This window comes from Streptopelia decaocto (assembly GCF_964273445.1).
Source record: "Streptopelia decaocto genome assembly, chromosome: 3".
NCBI classification, from domain to species: Eukaryota; Metazoa; Chordata; class Aves; order Columbiformes; family Columbidae; genus Streptopelia; species Streptopelia decaocto.
In genome coordinates, this window is record NC_138656.1 from 54,698,023 (window position 1) to 54,716,617 (window position 18,595).

At 37.0% G+C, this 18,595-nt stretch overlaps 1 protein-coding gene across 1 annotated transcript in view; it reads right to left on the minus strand.

Moving 5' to 3' along the window:
- SYNE1 (spectrin repeat containing nuclear envelope protein 1) overlaps positions 1–18,595 on the minus strand; it is a 304,124-nt gene that overhangs the window by 203,186 nt on the left and 82,343 nt on the right. The window contains exons 10-19 of the mRNA XM_082048748.1: positions 18,272–18,379; positions 17,356–17,493; positions 16,023–16,187; positions 13,208–13,320; positions 12,491–12,659; positions 8,548–8,644; positions 6,895–7,097; positions 2,314–2,478; positions 652–804; positions 90–233 (exon numbers count right to left, since the gene is read on the minus strand). Coding sequence (XP_081904874.1) covers positions 90–233; positions 652–804; positions 2,314–2,478; positions 6,895–7,097; positions 8,548–8,644; positions 12,491–12,659; positions 13,208–13,320; positions 16,023–16,187; positions 17,356–17,493; positions 18,272–18,379 — 1,455 coding nt within the window. The remainder of the gene's footprint in view (positions 1–89; positions 234–651; positions 805–2,313; positions 2,479–6,894; positions 7,098–8,547; positions 8,645–12,490; positions 12,660–13,207; positions 13,321–16,022; positions 16,188–17,355; positions 17,494–18,271; positions 18,380–18,595) is intronic.

The window sequence follows — 18,595 nt, forward strand, 5'->3', positions numbered from 1 at the left end:
GGTGCATATATCTGAGCATTTATATAGATGAGTTTACTATTTATTAGTTCAACAGTCAACAATGTCTAGTAGAAAAAGTATTCTGCAACCTTGCTCAGCTGCTCTTTGATCCTTGTCAAAGTTCCAAGCATTTCATTCACTTCCTCTTGGGAAACTTCTTTTGTAACAAGTTGAGTTGTTCTTGTAAGCATTTTGTACTGAGTTTCCATTGCAGGCAATTTGTGCTTAATATTCTGAAACAAATGTTTCAAAAAAATATTTCAACAATGGCATTTATGCATTAACGGGAGATACAAGTCTCATCTCAAGAGATAAAATATATATATTCCAATAATTAATTGTTGATTTTAGTGAATAATGGACTGTATTTCAAATGCATGAAAACTGTGCCAAAGGGTATCAGTCAGCTCAACTGAATGTGATTTGAAACTACACAGAAAGAAATATCCAGATGGACAGTGTTTTGGAAATGTCACTCATAAAGTGATTTATATCAGCTATAGCAGATACTATACAAAAAAGCACAACTGTTTTTACAAAATAGCATAATAGTGGAAATGTATACTAAAATAATTTTATGGTCTCAGAATTAAATAGTACTAGTTTCACTCTTATGAAGGAGAAAGATAGGAATGGAAGGAAGACACTTACTTCTAACTCTTGTACAAACATTTTGACTTCAAGGAAAGACACTTCTACAGGGGCTGAAAGTTTCTTATTGCTTCCATCAATAAAAGCTGTCAAATGGGCAACACCATCCAAGTATTCCTTCCTCATTTTGTCTAGCTCATCTGCTCGAGCATACTAGGAAAATGCAAAGTATAACAAAAAAACCAAACCAAACCAAAACAAAACAAAAAACAAACAAACAACAAAACCACCCCAATTAGATGTCTGTCAATTAGGTAATGACTTAAGAGAATTAGCATGTTTTCAGTCTGTTTGTTGGAAAAAACACATTCAATAAAATACAAGATATTAAGAACTAATCTTCTAAATTCATTAGACACTAATCACCTGCATTAGTTTTGAAAGTGCTGTTACTAAAAAGAACAACATTCATACAAGAGTTCAATCTTTTTTAAGGTTTGGATCATTCACGGTATGCCAGACTAATTTGTTTCTAACCTAGAATCAACATCTGAATTCATTTCTCATTACCAACAGTATCAATTTTGAAAATTCAGTAAAGAGAATAGAATAGGAAAAGCCTAGGAAAGCTGATGGATAGGGAAATTTCAATGAAAGAACTGCTGGCTGGAGGAAGGCTAAACACGAATATTAGAATGAGCTGTATGACAGAACTGGTGAAAAGCCAGTGAGTAAAACCATATCACAACATATGAAAGAATCTGCGTAAGTAGGGGAAGGGACACTTATGTCCTGGGCATTACTGTTTCCATAGCGAATCACCCTAAAGATCATCAGTAAACAAAACCTGAGAACATTCTAGTCAACAGTTTGGAAAAGCTACAATAAAAAAGGGGCAATCATTATGTTTTTTTCAGTTTAACTTGACTGTAATGGTAATAATCATACCAGTAAAAAAAAAACCGAACAGATCCAGCATGTTCAAATAGTCAACTGCTATTTATAATCACTGGAATGGGAAAATATCATTAGATGTATATTGACCATAGCAAAGATATTTTCTAATGTGTTTATGAGGTGTGAAACACTTCTGTGTAATTTTATCTCATTGCTTTTTAAAGAGCAAATACAGAAACATCACTTCTTTTTCCAATCAGTTGAATCTCTTCCATGAGATAAAGAGTAGGTGTTTTTCTTTTATTATCAGTGCATCCTTGCACACTAGATAGGAAGTAATGTTTGACTGATTTGGGGAAAACATTTAGTTAATTAACTTGCATTGTACCTGCTTATTGCTGCAGTAGTATAACTGAATGCAATTTTCATTAAAGAGTAATAAAAATATTCATTTTCACCATTTTCACTCTTTAGTTTTACAGAGTTTACAATAACATTAGCTACTTAAACCAAATAATATTCTTCAAAGAATGGTAGTGGATATGTGTAAGTAATATTCACTGTATCAAGAACATAAAGAAAAACTGCAGATCATACTAGCTGAAAATGTCCAAAAATAAAAAGCTATATACCCCAAAAGATAAACAAAGGAATAGGCCTAATAAAGTCAACTGCTGTCAGAGATTGATTTCTAATTTAAATAATGCTGAACAGTTAGGCACTTTAGTAAGTTGTCCTATAGTCCTGCTAGTGGAACAAATCTGTCTTGCTTGCATGGAAATGATGATGTAAATATTTAAAAGTAACAAGCACAAAAACACATACCTGCTTAACTTGCATAAATAATTCTCTCCATCTTCCATTAAGTAACAGGAGCTGCTGTTTGAGGTCTCTGGAAATGGTCTCATCACATGTTTCAATTAGAAAATTACCAGCATCATTCATGGCTGTGTGCTGTTGGATCCAATGAGGTAAATGCCGGAAGAAATCCTGAAAGACAAAATAAAAACACCTTCCTGAAACCCTTTCAAATAGTCTTTACCTTAAAGCATGAAACTAGAATTTAATCACTAGCTAATGGCTTGATAAAACTCTTTGAACAATCATCCTCTGAAGCTCTTCATGTGAGATATTAGATATTAAAATCATGAATATAAACTATGGAATTAAAAATTACCACCAGTTTACTTACAGCTCATTTCACTCCAATGAGTAACTTCAGTTAAACTTATGGAACTCTTCCTTAAGAGAAAACTCCATAACAGAAAACAGTTTTAGGACTCCTCTAATTTCTGTCTTGCCCTGAAGCGGTATGGGCTGATATAGTAACCTGGGCCATATACAGACTGTGGAGAGATTCTGTGAACCATCTGCATCTTTCTGGGGTCTGGCATCCCAGAAGACGTAAGAGGACTGATTCATTATTGCTGCTTCTTTCTATCTCAGAGAAGATGAGTGGGGAGGGGAAAGGAACAGCTGTCACTGATTTTTTTCCCTGTTCCAGTGCAGCAGCCTAAACATCCCAGCCACAGTGTCAAATGCTTCTGTGCATCTTGTAGACAGGTACAAAGACCAGCCCCCTCCTTTCCTTTTTGCTCTTCAAGAGGCTGGGAAATTGTTCTTGAGGCAGGTATCTCCAGCCACTGACTACAGCTATACCAGTAAACAGAACAGGATCAGTCACTGTCCCATGATTGTCCACATCTTCTCTGACATGGTTTTAGCTTGTCCCTGCTATGCTCCTCCCAAACAATCCACAATTCAATGGACAAGATGTGGCCAGGACTGTTCCCAATAGACTGAATCATGACGCCAGCTTTGTTCAGGGGAGATAGAGTAGCCACAAGTTACTTACATAAAACACAAGAAGCTAAAATCAACCTGATCAGCTGAGATCATCCTTCCTGCTCAGTAATGATAACTGTTGGTATTTATATTATACCAGTCTACTGAATTATTTTCACAGGTTTATTTTTATTTAAAAACTGTTTTCCATTATTTTATATCAATTTAAATTAACAAACTTTTACCAAAAATTATACTGTCATGTAACTTGAAATGCTCACTCCTAACCTGATGTCACTTTGTTATCTTAGAAGCTATGAAAACCATACTTTGGTGTTAAGAGCTGGGATTGGGTGGAAATGTAGCACCTATTAAGTGAAGTATTATTCCAGTCAATCTGGATCATTATTGAAGTTTCACAAACAAAACTCATTGCTTCTGTACTCTAATATTAGAACAGAAAAAAAGAAAAAAAAAGACAGTAAAACTATCTTTATGACTGCATGTCCCCAAAAGAAACTTTCTAAAAGATTCCTAAAACACCAAAGAAATGGATTAACTACTTACCCATCAAACATAACAACACAATTTAATAATTTTGACTTGCGAAGGCAACTAATATTGAAATCTGACATCTGTGGTAGGACAAATCAGTGGAAAAAATAATTTTCTTTAAGTGTCTCCATACACAGCACATGACTATGCACTTTGGTGTTAAAAGCTGTATTTGTCTTTGAGTGAATCGTGTAACATACTTATCTCTTAGTAATACCACTGCCCTATATTCATGCCAAAGATGCCTCTGACCATGTTATCACAGATGATGCCTTTCTTCATTGTGTGTTCGGTCAGGAGATTATGATATGGTGGCAGAGACGTAGTGGGACAGCTCACATGACTGGAATGTGGTCATGGATGGCTATGTCCTTCTCAGAAAAGACAGGCCAGCAAGGCGAGGTGGTAGAGTTGCTCTTTAGTGAGACAGCAACTACAATGTATTGAGTAGTGTCCAGGGGCAGATGAGGAGTGAGTTGAGTGTCTGTGGCTGAGAATTAAGGGGCAAGCTGGCAGGGGTGATACTGTTGTGGGTGTCTATTACAGGCCACCAGATCAGGGTGAGGAAGTTGATGAGGACTTCTACAGACAGCTGAGAGCAGCCTCACAGTTACAGGCCCTGGTTGTCATGGGGGATTTTAACTACCCTGATGTTTGCTGGAAGGACTACTCAGCCAGCCATCCACAGTACAGGAGGTTCCTCCAGTGCATTGATGATAACTCCCTCATGCAGAAGGTGGATGAGCCAACTAGGAGAGGTGCACTGCTGGATCTCATTCTCACCAACAAGGATGGTCTGGTTGAAGTAGTAAAGGTTAAGGGCTGTCTTGGCTGCAGCAACCATGAGATGGTGGAGTTCAGGATCTCATGTGGCAGGAACAGAATACCAAGCAGAATCGCAACCCTGGACTTCAGTAGGGTCAACTTTGACCTCTTCAAGCAATTGCTAGGGGAAATCCCATGGGCAAGGGTACTTGAAGGTAAAGGGGCCCAAGATAGTTGGTTAGCATTCAGGGATTGCTTCTTCCAAGCTCAAGATCAGAGTTTCCTGACACACAGGAGGTCAAGGAAGAGAGCCAGGAGACCTGCTTGGTTAAACAGGGAACTGATGGGCAAACTCAAGTGGAAGAGGAGAGTTTACAGATCATGGAAGGACATGCTGGCCACTTGGGAAGAATATAAGGCTGTTGTCAGAGGATGTAGAGAGACAACTAGGAAAGCTAAGGCCTCCTTAGAATTAGACCTGGTGAGAGGGGTCAAGGACAACAGAAAGATCTTTTTCAAATACATGGCAGATAAAACCACACTAGAAGCAACGTAGGCCCTTCTTTGTCTCTGTCTACTCTGCCGGAGGCTGTCCTGAGGAGCCCCATACCCCTGAGGCCCCAGAGGAAGGCAGAACAATGGCGGAGTTTGCCTTGGTTGATAAAGACTGGGTTAGGGAGCAATTAAGCAATCTGGACATCCATAAATCCATGGGTCCAGATGGGATGCACCCGCGGGTGCAGAGGGAGCTGGCTGAGGTCACTACTAGACTACTCCATCATCTTTGCCAAGTCGTGGGAAATGGAAGAGGTGCCTGCGGACTGGAGGAAAGCAAATGTCACTCCAGTCTTCAAAAAGGGCAAGAAGGAGAAGCCAGGTAACTATAGACTGATCAACCTCACCTCCATCCCTGGAAAGGTGATGGATAGATGATGGCAAAGCAGTGGATGTGGTCTATCTTGACTTGAGTAAAGCATTTGACACAGTTTCCCACAGCATCCTTGCAGCTAAACTGAGGAAGTGTGGACTGGATGATCAGGTAGTGAAGTGGACTACGAACTGGCTGAAGGAAAGAAGCCATAGAGTCGTGGCCAATGGGGCAGAGTCCAGTTGGAGGCCTGTATCTAGTGGAGTCCCTCGAGGGTCGGTACTGGGACCAGTACTATTCAAGATATTCATCAACAACTTGGACGAGGGCATAGAGTGCACTGTCAACAAGTTTGCTGATGACACCAGACTGGGAGGAGTGGCTGACACGCCAGAAGGCTGTGCTGCCATCCAGCGAGTCCTGGACAGGCATGAGAGTTGGGCGGCAAAAAATTCAATGAAATAGAACAAGGGCAAGTGTAGAGTCTTATATCTGGGCAAGAACAAACCCAGGTTCCAGTGTAAGTTGGTAAACGACCTGTTGGAGAGCAGTGTAGGGGAAAGGGACCTGGGGGTCCTGGTGAACAGCAGGATGACCATGAGCCAGCACTGTGCCCTTGTGACCAAGAAGGCCAATGGCATCCTGGGGTGTATTAGAAGAGGGGTGGTTAGTAGGTCGAGAGAGGTTCTCCTTCCCCTCTACTCTGCCCTGGTGAGACCACACCTGGAATATTGTTTCCAGTTCTGGGCCCCTCAGAAGGACAGGGAACTGCTGGAGAGAGTCCAGCACAGAGCAACAAAGATGATTAAAGGAGTGGAGCATCTCCCTTATGAGGAAAGGCTAAGGGAGCTGGGGCTCTTCAGCTTGGAGAGAGGAGACTGAGGGGTGACCTCATTAATGTTTATAGATTTGTAAAGGGTGAGTGTTATGAAGATGGAGCCAGGCTCTTATCGGTGACAACCAATGATAGGGCAAGGGGCAATGGGTACAAACTGGAACACAGGAGGTTCCACTTAAATATGAAAAGAAACTTCTTCACAGTGAGGGTGACAGAACACTGGAACCGGCTGCCCAGGGAGGTTGTGGAGTCTCTTTCTCTGAAGACATTCAAAACCCGCCTGGACACATTCCTGTGTAACCCCAACTACGTGTTCCTGCTCTGGCAGAGGGATTGGACTAGATGACCTTCCAAGGTCCCTTTCAATCCCTAACATTCTGTGATTCTGTTTGTATTGTGTGTATATTTCTGTTTGTACATGCTATATGTGCAAACATAGAAACAGCTGTGATTCATGTAGAGAGTATGACAGAGACTGAAAAAACCCCTCTCCCTCTTGTATAACATTTTGTAAAACAGCCTAAGCAAATGGAAAAATACATCCCATGTTTCACAATTTACAAAATAGTCAGATACATATGCTATTAGTGCATACCTTTTTAGAATGTTCAGGTTGATTCAGCATTTTTTCAGCATCTTCTAGCCAAGCTTGTAGACCTGCCACAGTGCTGCTATATCTGTCCCAATTAGCAATTACTTCTTCCAACATGCTTCTAACACTTCTCACCTCTACAGAGAGGTTCCTCCACTGTGCTGTTGTGTCATTCATGAATTTCATCACATTCTCAACTTCTTCCACTGAGATATGGGAAAGTAATTGATTATTTTGGTTCATTATTATTTATGTAAATCTTAATTTTATATTATGCTTATCCATTCTCATCAGGAAATTATATTTTACTGCAACTTCTATTTCAGTAGTTTTTTTACATCCATACTCTCAGTTAACATCCTAATTTTAGTGCAAAATTACAACTGAGAAATTAAACCTGTGAATTAAAGACTAAGGAAAGTACATCAAATGAGTGCTATATTAAAACAGTCACACAGCATTTTCAGTGTGGTATTAATTTCTAATCTGCAATAAAAGAAATCAAGAGAGAAATTTTCCTTAGAAATGCAGAAAATAATAGAGATGTATAATGTACAAACACATACTATGTCTGAATTGAAGACTACTCAATGAAATCCTGATCTTCCTTCCACCAACTTGAAAACCAAACTGCTGCTAATTTTTGCCATTTAATTTTTAGTGTTTTCCTCATGGCAACAAAGTGTGTCCTCATTCAAGAAAAAAAAAGAAAAAAGAAAAAGGACCCAAGAGAGTCCTGACACTTCATACAACATGTAGAAAATTCATAAAAGAATTTGTTATATAATTTTGTAATAGCATTGAATAAATCTATTAATTTTATTCTTTGTAAGAACACCTTGTAAAAAATGTTTAGTTTCATAAAACTTCAGTGTCACCGTCACCAGCTTAAATCTCACAACAAAAACATGATATCCATTTCTCTCCACATCTGCTAACCACATTAGCAGCTGCAGAAATCCTCCACTGACATTATTGTGTTATCTCCTCAGCAGAGATTAAAATCATCTCATCTCCGTAACTATCTAGGTCAAGTAATGGCCTCATGCATTGCCACTGATCTCAGAAGTGTTCAGCAATTACAGGAGGAAGTTATTGAATCAGCTACACATTTTTCTCATGTATATCCATAATTCAACTATCACTTGGGTTCCTCTTATAGGTTTTCACATTTAACAAAGAATCCACAATAATCTGGGGGATACTTTTGCTACTACAATATTGGGACCAATTCTTTCTTTTTTTTTTCCTAGTAAATGAAGCCAATCCAAAGCACATTTCCAGGCACCAAAACATGATATTCTTTACTCTTAATTTGATCTTTGACACACTTTTGGGTCAAGTCAACAGCACTGAAACAATCCAGAAGCTGTCATGGACCATGGACTTCTCCCATTAGGAAGTCTGAAAATTAACACCCTCTTCTGATGATTAAAAAACCTTACCACCAGGAAAATAGGTTGCTCTGTACCTGCTGGCTTCATACTAGAAAATATATTAAATTGCTACCAGAGGCCATAGCCTCTCTGGTGAACTCCAGCTGCTGTACAGCTCTGTTGCATGGAAGAAATAAATATTGGGAGATCTTTTTAGGGGATACTTTTGTGTAAAGAGACTAAAATGGTGCCCCCATGACAAAAAAATATAGGCATTTACCTGAGCCATTTGCTTTGGCATACATTTCAGCTGCTCTTTTCAAGATCTGGTAAGTAACTTCATACTGCTCAAAGAACTTACTATTTTCAATAACAGACTGAAAAGGAAAAAAAAATACAACAGACAAAATAAAGGTAGACATTAAGAATAAGGATAATTTCCATTAAATTATATCAGGACAATGATGACAACTTTTAACTTCATTATTCCTCCATTTTTTTCACCATTATAAAAGAATATTTAAATTATCATCATTATAAAATAACAGATGAATTTCACCTTTTAAAATTAATGGTACAGCAGAGTCTCCTTTTATAAATACAGTTCATTTACTTTGCATATGGAAAGAATATTTAATATATTCTTAGTCTGCTAGTTGCTGACTTGCTAAAACTCACTAGCATAAAATATTTTTTTTCTGCACATTCAAAGTTATTTAATGGAAGCTGTTTTACACTGACATCTAAGTGGATCATTTTAATAAAAGAGAAAACTTCATCCATATGGGTCACCACAAAAATCAAATCCAGTCAAACTTTAAAAATTGTTCCTGTTTTAAGCCTTTGAAGATAGGCAGGTTTCACTGTAAGAGATGAAAAAAATTAGTATTGTTCTTCATGTTTCCTTTACCTCCTTTGTAACTGATAAAAAAACAATTGAGGAAACAGTGCACAAAAAGATGCTGCTTTTCCAAAGAGTGACACAGCGCTTTTCCTTTGTGAGTGATGTTTTAGCTATTACAGCACAATGAATATTTTATCTGGAAATATTCTGGTCAGAGAGTTACAGCTCTTTATCATTTATGCCTCTTTATCCTTCATGGCAAGTGATACTGACTCTTTTTTAAATGCCTTTCAGAAGTGTTACTCTGGTTAAGTGTGATATATATCTCTCTATATCATGAAAGCATATTGTATCTTCCATTACCACTGTTAAAAAAGGGAAAAAATCTGCTTTTTTACAAGGTTTTTATTTCGCCTTGCCTAATGTACTTATCCAGAGTTTTGGAAAGGTTTTGTAACATACTACTTCCCAAGCCTTCTCAGTTACAGATCTACAACATTAAGGCAAGTACATCTCACATAGGTCTACACAAGCTTTGGAGTGTCAGAATAGACAAAATTCTATGCGTACAAGTGTCATTTTTGTAAAACCATGTTTTAAATGAGATCAAAGTTCAATGTACCTTGATGAGGAGAATGAGATTTTGTGTATTCATAAACCGACATTACATAAACACTAAAAACAGTTTTAAAAAATAATCTGCCAGTATATATCTAAAAATCTTCTAGCTTAAAACATTTTGCAGTTATGTTCAATCATCACAGTTATCTAGTGTGTAATTTGGAAATGTGTTTATAACCAAGGAAACTAGAAGTCAAGGACAATCCCTTTTTTTCCTCTGCTCTACTGTTAAAAAAAATATCTGGCATGTATAAAGAACTACATACTTTACTATGACTTATGTGTCAAACACCTGACTTTGACTTTTGCCAAACCCATACACACAAGCTTTTTACTCTGAACCAAAAACTGTAAGACTTCATATGAGAAAGTAAAAGACTGTATCAAACTACTTATATATAATACTGATCTCAAGAGCAATTGGAAATATTTTAAAAAAATAAATATTGACATTTTATTGATTAATGTTCTCTCATCTGAGAAGATCCCTCAAAGAAAATAATGTAGCTTTTCCCAAATCCATATAGCATATGGTGCTAAAAAAATGCTAATACAGTAATGCCAAAACACAGTAACATGGGTTAAATTAATGGATAACTGTACCCAGTGTCTCCATTACAGCTGAGACTTTGGTACAGTAAATTCTTCAGGTTGTTGGTGTACAATTTATACTGACCTTTAATTCTGGTATATGACAGACAGGTGAAAATAAGATGGAATAATGTAACAACCACCACTGTTATTTTTCAGCTACAGTACATAAATATTTTCCAGGCATATGTTCTATCCAGATCCTAACTACGCATGTTCCTAGAATGCTGACATTTCTGTCTGCTTTGGCAGACAAACAATTACATTTTTATCTCCTACTAGTATAGTCACTGACTACAAGGTACTGACTATAGCATTCCTATGTAAGACTCCTAATTTACTGAAAGAATAACACTTGGCTCTTCATCCTATCAAATTGTTCCCAGGTAAGCCAAAGCAAATAAAGTCTCTTTCCATCACTGGACACCTGGAAGGAGGCAGAAGTCAAGGTAATCAGGCCTGAAACAGAGCTCTATTTATCTTCTTGTCCCAATTTTCTCACGTTGATGCGATGCAGATGTATGAATGATCCAAGGAAGCATTTTCTTTCCCCTAATGACCATCTCAGCATTAGTGGTCTTAAGCACAAGAATAACTGAGGCAATTGCAAAATAACATACAGATTCACTACTTAATGTTCATTTTAAAGCAAAAAATAAGAAAGCGATAGAAAATAATGATCCCAAAGTCAGACTATCCACTTCCTCATTGTTTCCCTTGACATGTTCTAGTAGTTTCTGCGCTAGTCTTACAGAGTATACAAATGCACTATAACTACTAGCTATTGCACATCACCCTAGCAAACTCCATTATTTTAAATAACCATCTGAATTTTGCAAAGCTTGTCTAAAACAAGGCTTAACTCCTGAATTATGTGTTCCTAACTATAAACATAGAAAGGCAAAAGTGTGAACACGACTTCAGTTCTAGAGGAACTTGAGTTTGAAGTTTTCTTCCAAAGCATTAAAAAGTGGGAGGGCATCAATACCTTTCTCTACACAGTGTCCTGGCTCTGAATGCTTCTTTAACTGTACAAATTATTTCCAAACTGAATTTTCCTGTGCGATTTTCCTCATATGGATTAGACAGAAGGGGAAAAAGTATTTAGCTCTGTCCTGCTTTTGAAAGAATCCCTCACGTCCTAATGTAGAATCATAGAATCATAGAATGTCCTGACCCACAAGGATCATCAAGTCCAACTCCTGTCCCTGCATATGTCAACCCCACAGTTCACACCATGTGTCTGAGTGTGTTTTCCGGTATCTTTTTGAAGACTGTCAGGCTTGAGGTCATGACTACCTCTCTGGGGAGCCTGTTCCAGTGCTCCACCACCCTCTGGGCGAAGAACCTTTTCCTAATATCCAACCTAAATCTCCCCTGGCACATTTTCCTGACATTCCCTCATGTAGAAATGCAGTAGTGGCACTGTTCTACCAGCCACTTGGCACTGCAAGTGTGGATTTAATAAGATACAGCAGCATAAGACCAACAGGGAAGGTATCTATGAGCATTTCAAAGTCAATAGCCTGTTGCTTCACATGATATATGGATCATGAAGAGGCTGAGCAATCTCTTTCCAGAACAGATATAAAGTAATGGGTTTAATAAACTAATGCTGAGTAGGAGAAGAAAAAAATGTTATTTAAAAGAATAAAATTACTCAGCTATCAGTCTACTATATTGAACAAGTACACAGAGGCAGCATAACTTCTTTTTCTTCATGTAAAAGTACTGTGGGGGACTACAGGTCAAATAACTCCTCTGTCTCTACACTTAATCTGTGAATAGTCACTATAAACTGCATCTATGCAGTTGTAAAAGAAGATGAAATTAAGTTATTTGTAATTGCTACCTAAGGTAAGTAAAATTTTAGTATTTGGAACCTCCAGATATGCTTGATAAGTTGATGGTCAGACCGTTAGCAGCTGGGACATTACTTCTGTTTTTGAAGAGATGGTGCAAAGAGAATTTCGCTTTTAGCCTTTTGACTAAAGTTCCTCCATGGGGAACACAGATTCACCTCTGAAAAAATATTCCATAAGAATGCAGTCATAAAGTTGATGTCTGCCAAGTCTCATTTCAGTTTCTGTTCTTTTATTCATTTCCAGTAATCTTAAATATGAATATTAAAAAAAAAAATTATGGAAAGAAAATAACCTGAACTTACAATATAATTTTGAAGTAGTAGTTCCACCGACTCTCGCCTTCCGTATTTGATAATCCATGATTTTAACTTTGATTCTGCAAGGACTAAGAGTGACAGTAGACGGTACTTCAGTTCCAGAAACTCCATCTTCAACAGATGGAGCTCAGATGACGAGACAACAAAATTAAACCTAAAAAATGAATCACACTGTAGTAAAATACAGCAATATTCATTTTTGCAGGAGAGACTGAAGGCTTTAGTTACAGTTCAGCTATTTTTCTAATCTTTCACTTAACTCAGAATCTACAAACATTTATTTATGCATTATGATCTGATGACTGCTCTTGAATAGCAAATTAATTACTTTTCTGTTTATTCATTAAAATAATCAGTTTACATCTGTTACTAAGTTTTGCAAAGTCATTTTTCTTTTATTTTTTTTCAAATGCATACTGGCTGTGGTTACATAACATTTATTCCACGGACAAGTAATAACACGATCAGTGTAAAAAAGTATTCCCTTCTAGACCTCACAGCTTATTTTGATTCTCATCAATCTTTAATGCATTAGGCTTTTTGGTATATTTTTATGTATATGCTAGGAGATTTTTCCTTTCAATTTTTTTCACGCTTGCCACTGAGAAATATAATTAGACAGCGATTTCTACATGAACAGACTAAAAAGCAAACAGGTTCCCTTTCATTCACAGCGAGTGAATTTCACATCAAAAGCCTTACCTCTCTGCCATATCCTCTAATTGGTCAGGTGGAACAGGCACTCCGTTAACAGACCTGGCCCTGTGGATCTCATGGAATGCCTTTTTGTGAGCATCTATGTTTTTCAGCAGATCCTGATTTTAAGAAAACGAGAGAGATTGAGAGAGTGAGGGTTGAGGGGAGAGAGGGAGACAGAGAGAGAGAGAGAAGGCTCACAGTAGGCTATCTAACTAATAAGCACAATTTTAAGCCTGCACTGATGACTCAATGTAGTTAAGTATTTGATCATGCTCTCACATTTGCATGCAAGGGTATGCATACCACAAAAGCATTTACACCAACTAGAACATTTAAATAAAGACCCCCCCTTATAAGATGCTCTGCTAAAGCTGTGTCTAACAATTATGGAAGATTTTAAAACAGACGATACACTGCAAAGATTTAAAAAAAAAAAAAAAAAGAACTCTTAACTGTACTAAATAATCCTTGAAATGCAGTCTGCAAATACTCAATGCAATCTGCAAATACTCTAATATTACAACAGCATAATCTTGCTAAATTTACTGTTTACATTTTTATAACAGATACTAACCTTTATTAAGTACAGATTCAATTTTTCAGCAAGTAATCTACTCCACTATATATAGGCAGAAGATCCATCGCTGAATATTCAGTATTTAGTAAACTTTTCACCCTCTCAGCATCAAAAGATTTCAGAATCGCTCGCTCTATATTATATGAACAAATGAAGAATGTGGTACCTGACCTGTATTCCTGTGATAAGAAGTGTACCAGCAAAAACCTTACAGCAGAACACATTTCAACTGTAACTAAGCAACACCGCTTCAAACGGTTTCCTGGAGATTACATATTAAAATGAATGACTGGCAGTAGTCTTTGAAGAGATACTGTAAGAATAACACACCAAGTCCCCAGTGGATGAGAGGACACACGACAGTGGGTATTTTACTGCATACAGACAGCTCCTGGCACAACATGTTCAGAAGAGTATTAGCAAAGGAAACCATGCAAAAGTCCTCCTTTGTCACCTGGGGGAACAAAGTGCAGGCTTGTGCATTGATCACAGATGTCTGTTTATTCCTATGTACTGAAAAAGGTTTTCTCCCCAGTCTTTGCACAGCAGAAATTAAAGGTAATTCACTGGCTTGGCTCATCAAATGGTCCCACCACCCCCATCAACTCACTTCATTGTTTTCCACTTCAGCCAACAACTTGAGAAGAGAAATGACCTAGGCTTTCTCACATGCAAGGGATGCACTGATTTTAGCATGGCTAGAACTCCACTGAGGGTATCCTGTGACTAACATGCTCTCACATAAAGGAAAGACTTGGAACAAGTACCTCAGCTAGCTGCATTTGAGACCTTGCTAGACAAAAAGGAATGCCCCTAACATGCACTGGTAATTAAAAATAAACCCCATTAGTTTTATCCAACATCTACTGGAAGTCGATGAAAACCTTTACACAGTGTTCTCATGAAGTCAAGTCCTGCTCTGAAAAATGACCCTCAACAAACACAGACATTGTCCTTAATTTCTGAATCTTGGTGGCAATATTAACTAAAACAAATTTAAGCACTTGCCCAATTGCATGAAGGTTTGTCCAAATAAGCTGGTACATTTTGTATTAGCTTCAAAATGACCATTAGCTATAAAGTTCACTCAAATAACCCATGTCAGGTCATACAAAGATATAGAGAAAGAGATGATGTTATCTCAACAAAAACATAAAAAAACAACCCCAACAACTTCCTGGTAAACAAGGATTGAAAAAAACCCACTAATGCATTTCTGGTACTATCCAATAGCACATTATGATTCATTTTGCAAATCTGAGCAACAAAACAAACTCCAGGAACAGATATAATTACACATGTTTCTCTTGAAGCTTTCCCCATCTCATTCCCATGGGAAAACTCCCCTGGCATAGACTAACTGAAATCAAAATTTATTTGTTGACATAGAAATCCCTCATCACAGCATTCGTGACACAAAGAAAATACAGTTTAGGATGCACTCTCCTATGTTTCTTATGAATGTATCAAAAGGAGGTCTATAGTGTTCAGATTATATGAACAAAAAAGTGTTTGAGACGCTTTTTTTAAAACAGATGTCAAATCCTATGAACCCTGGAATATTTGATGTTAACAAGAAAGCTAATGAAATTTAGCATTACAAGGAACTAGACCTTGAAAGAAAACAGTATTTAGATTTTAATATTGTTTTGGTTAAATTTTATTAGCCACCACTTGAGTTAGAAAAGCAGCCACTGTTCTAGGAAAGAATAATTGAAGACCCAGCTGTTCCAAAACGACCATGAAGCTTAGCAGCTTTTCATTGTATGGCATTACTTTTCAATAAAAAACCCCACACATATCCAAAACACAAAAATATGAAAACTACAATCAAGTTTTAAAATAGTAGTGACAGAGAAAAAAAGCAATATAAAATACAGCTTTATTTCAGCAAATGCAGCCTTTCTTTACAGCATCTTTTTCCTTTCTCCATCACATTTACTGGTTCTGTTTCTCTTATTATCTCACAATTTCTGTCTATATTATTCTCATATAAATTACATAAATGTACAGAAAAGCCTCACAGTTTTGATTTTAAATGAAAACTTGCACTCAGCACAGTATAATGGAAAAGGTATTCAGATTCATCTGGAAAAGTTTCCTGTTTGCCACAGCAGAGGGGACTTCTCATGCTATTTGTTCTCACAACACTGAAAATTCACTTCATTCTATTAGTAGGGATCATTTACGGCTTTGGAAACAATGAAATATAATGAACAGAATGAATGTATGTAGATCTACCTTATGCTGTTCAAGCTTCCGGTGTATTGTATTCGCTGTTTCCTCGTGAGCTTGCTGAACAGTTACTTCTTCCCTCAGAGCAGCCTCTGCTCTATAGAGCCAAGCACCTATGGTACCCAGAGGTGCAGGAAGAGATTTATCAAGGTGTATGTGCCAATCGAGTAGCTAGGAAATAAGAGTAACAGGATTGAACTTCCTTCCTTGCTTAATTATACAAACGAGTATCTTGAGAAAAATCAGACTTTATACTGTAAGACCAAACCCCCACATAACAGAGTATGTTTGAGGCATAAACCTAGGCATATTACTTCACATTAGTTCTGAAATTATAGCATTCTCACAGGCAATAAAATATCTATAAGCATTCATTGATTCATTTATTTCTCTCTCAGAACTGTAATTGAGTTACAGAACTGACCATATAAACTAGAACAACTGACAAGCTAAAGGTCTGGAATTTCATCAGTTAACAGGCACAGCAAGGGATGTGAGACCTTTTCCCACCCAACATAATTTATTTCATACTTTTGCATAAAATCTTTTTGTCTCTATTTTGAACATATTTTCTATATGTAAAGTAAAAATGCGTCTGAAAGGACTGTGGAGTCAAGAATACAGCAATAAAATACTGTGTCTTATTAGCAATCCCAGCTACTGGAATCAAAAATAATGACAATTACATCAATACTCCAGAATATTTTTAAACAGATACTCTGTTAAATATATGACATGAAAAAAAAATCCATTAATATACACTGAGTAATAAGGATTTAATAACTTCTCATTTGGGACAAACAATATAACTCATTTGGGATTTTTCACTCAATTATTACAAAATTACTATCACAAATACTAATATTTGTTTGTTACCATTGCAAACAGGCCAAAAATAGCATTAAAGCCTTATTTACTGATAAAGTATTTATTATTACACATTTTTTATCCAGTTATATTAAAAATGTTATAATTTCTCAGATAACTCTAGCAATTTACATTAAAACATTGCATTTCAAAGAGGCATTGCTCATGCTTTTCTTTTCATCAATAACATTTTGAACTTGGCAAAGTACTGTGAACACACTTTCAAATAAAGGGAAACTGTGAAGTATAGTCATTTTTTTGAAGTTCATATTCTATCTTTGAGCAATATTAAAGATGATAGTGCAATAAATAATCTCAAAACAAATGCAAAATTATTAAACAGTGATAGAAATTTGGTTCATTTTAGGTTCCTAATGCTTAACAAAATCAACAGCAAACAAGTGTCTAAATGATTTTAAATTCAAATCTGTCATTTAATAAAAAATATAAAGCATAATAATTTTCAACTTACCCTGGAAGAAACTCTGTCCCATGCTTGCTTCACCATAGCTTGATCAAGTGATAATTTACCATCTTTCCTTAATGACTGGGTTACAAGTTCAATCTGTTTCCTTTTTACCTCATACTGTACTCTGAAATGCTTAAAAGACTGTACAAAGAGAAAATCAAATCAATGCAGTACAGAGTCAAAGAATGAAACTCTTCAACATTTATTGAGTACTACAATCTATGATTTTGTACTGATAGCAGTCCTAACCCTTCCCAAAGAGGAGCAGCAGTAAGCTTGTATATTTACACTGGAATGCACTTTAGCAGAATATAGAATCCTTCAGGGAAATATAGGTAGGGCTTTTTTATCTCCCTTCAGTTATCAGATGTCTGAGCCCTATATGAAAGGAAATAATAATTGATCAGATAAACAAGCAAATGGATCAAATGCTACTTGGGATAAACAGTGGCTGCTTTCAGAGAACAGCCAATCTTCAGGAGAAAATTTAGGCCAAAATTTGTATTTCCAATTTAGACACTAACTTCTAAGAGAGGGACTAAAAATGAAGCTCTAAGCCCTGTCCTCTCCACCTGTCACCTCATTCAGCCTTCAGTCATACCTCCTATCTGAGCTATATAACGCAGGATCTGGAAGGACTGTACAGACACATGCTCACTTCTAACTAGGACAGTCCTTCTTCACACTGCTAGAAAAAGCTCCGTGTTAGGCAAACCATCTGTGCGCTGCTCTACGTAGCAAAGCTGGAGCTGACATTATAAATCCTTCACCAATAAAAGGCAAGACAGTTTGTGTCCTTATTTGTCTAAACTACAGTCTATTGACTTGCATATATACAGATAGCATAAAATACTGCAGTACATGTTACACATAATGATGACAATAAGGTCTTATAATACAAAATTTTCCCTGTTCTTACCTGGTATTTCTCCTGTAAGCTCGTTTCTGCCACCTGTGCTCGGACTAAGTCTCTTTCAAATTGTTCTGCCCACACTTTGAGGTCTCTCAACATCAGTCTGTCTTCCTTCTATGATTTAGTGCAATCACACACACAAGAAAAGCATCACAGCCTATTAGTAGAGGTGTCATATATAGTCCAGAAACTAACATCTCTCTAGCAAAACAAGGTCATTAGTTGTAGTGAAAGCCACTGGAACATCTGGGTCCAGTTCTCTCATCAGTTGTCCTCATACAGTCTAACTGAAAAATACTTCCTGAGTATGAGAGGACAACTCAGCATCTA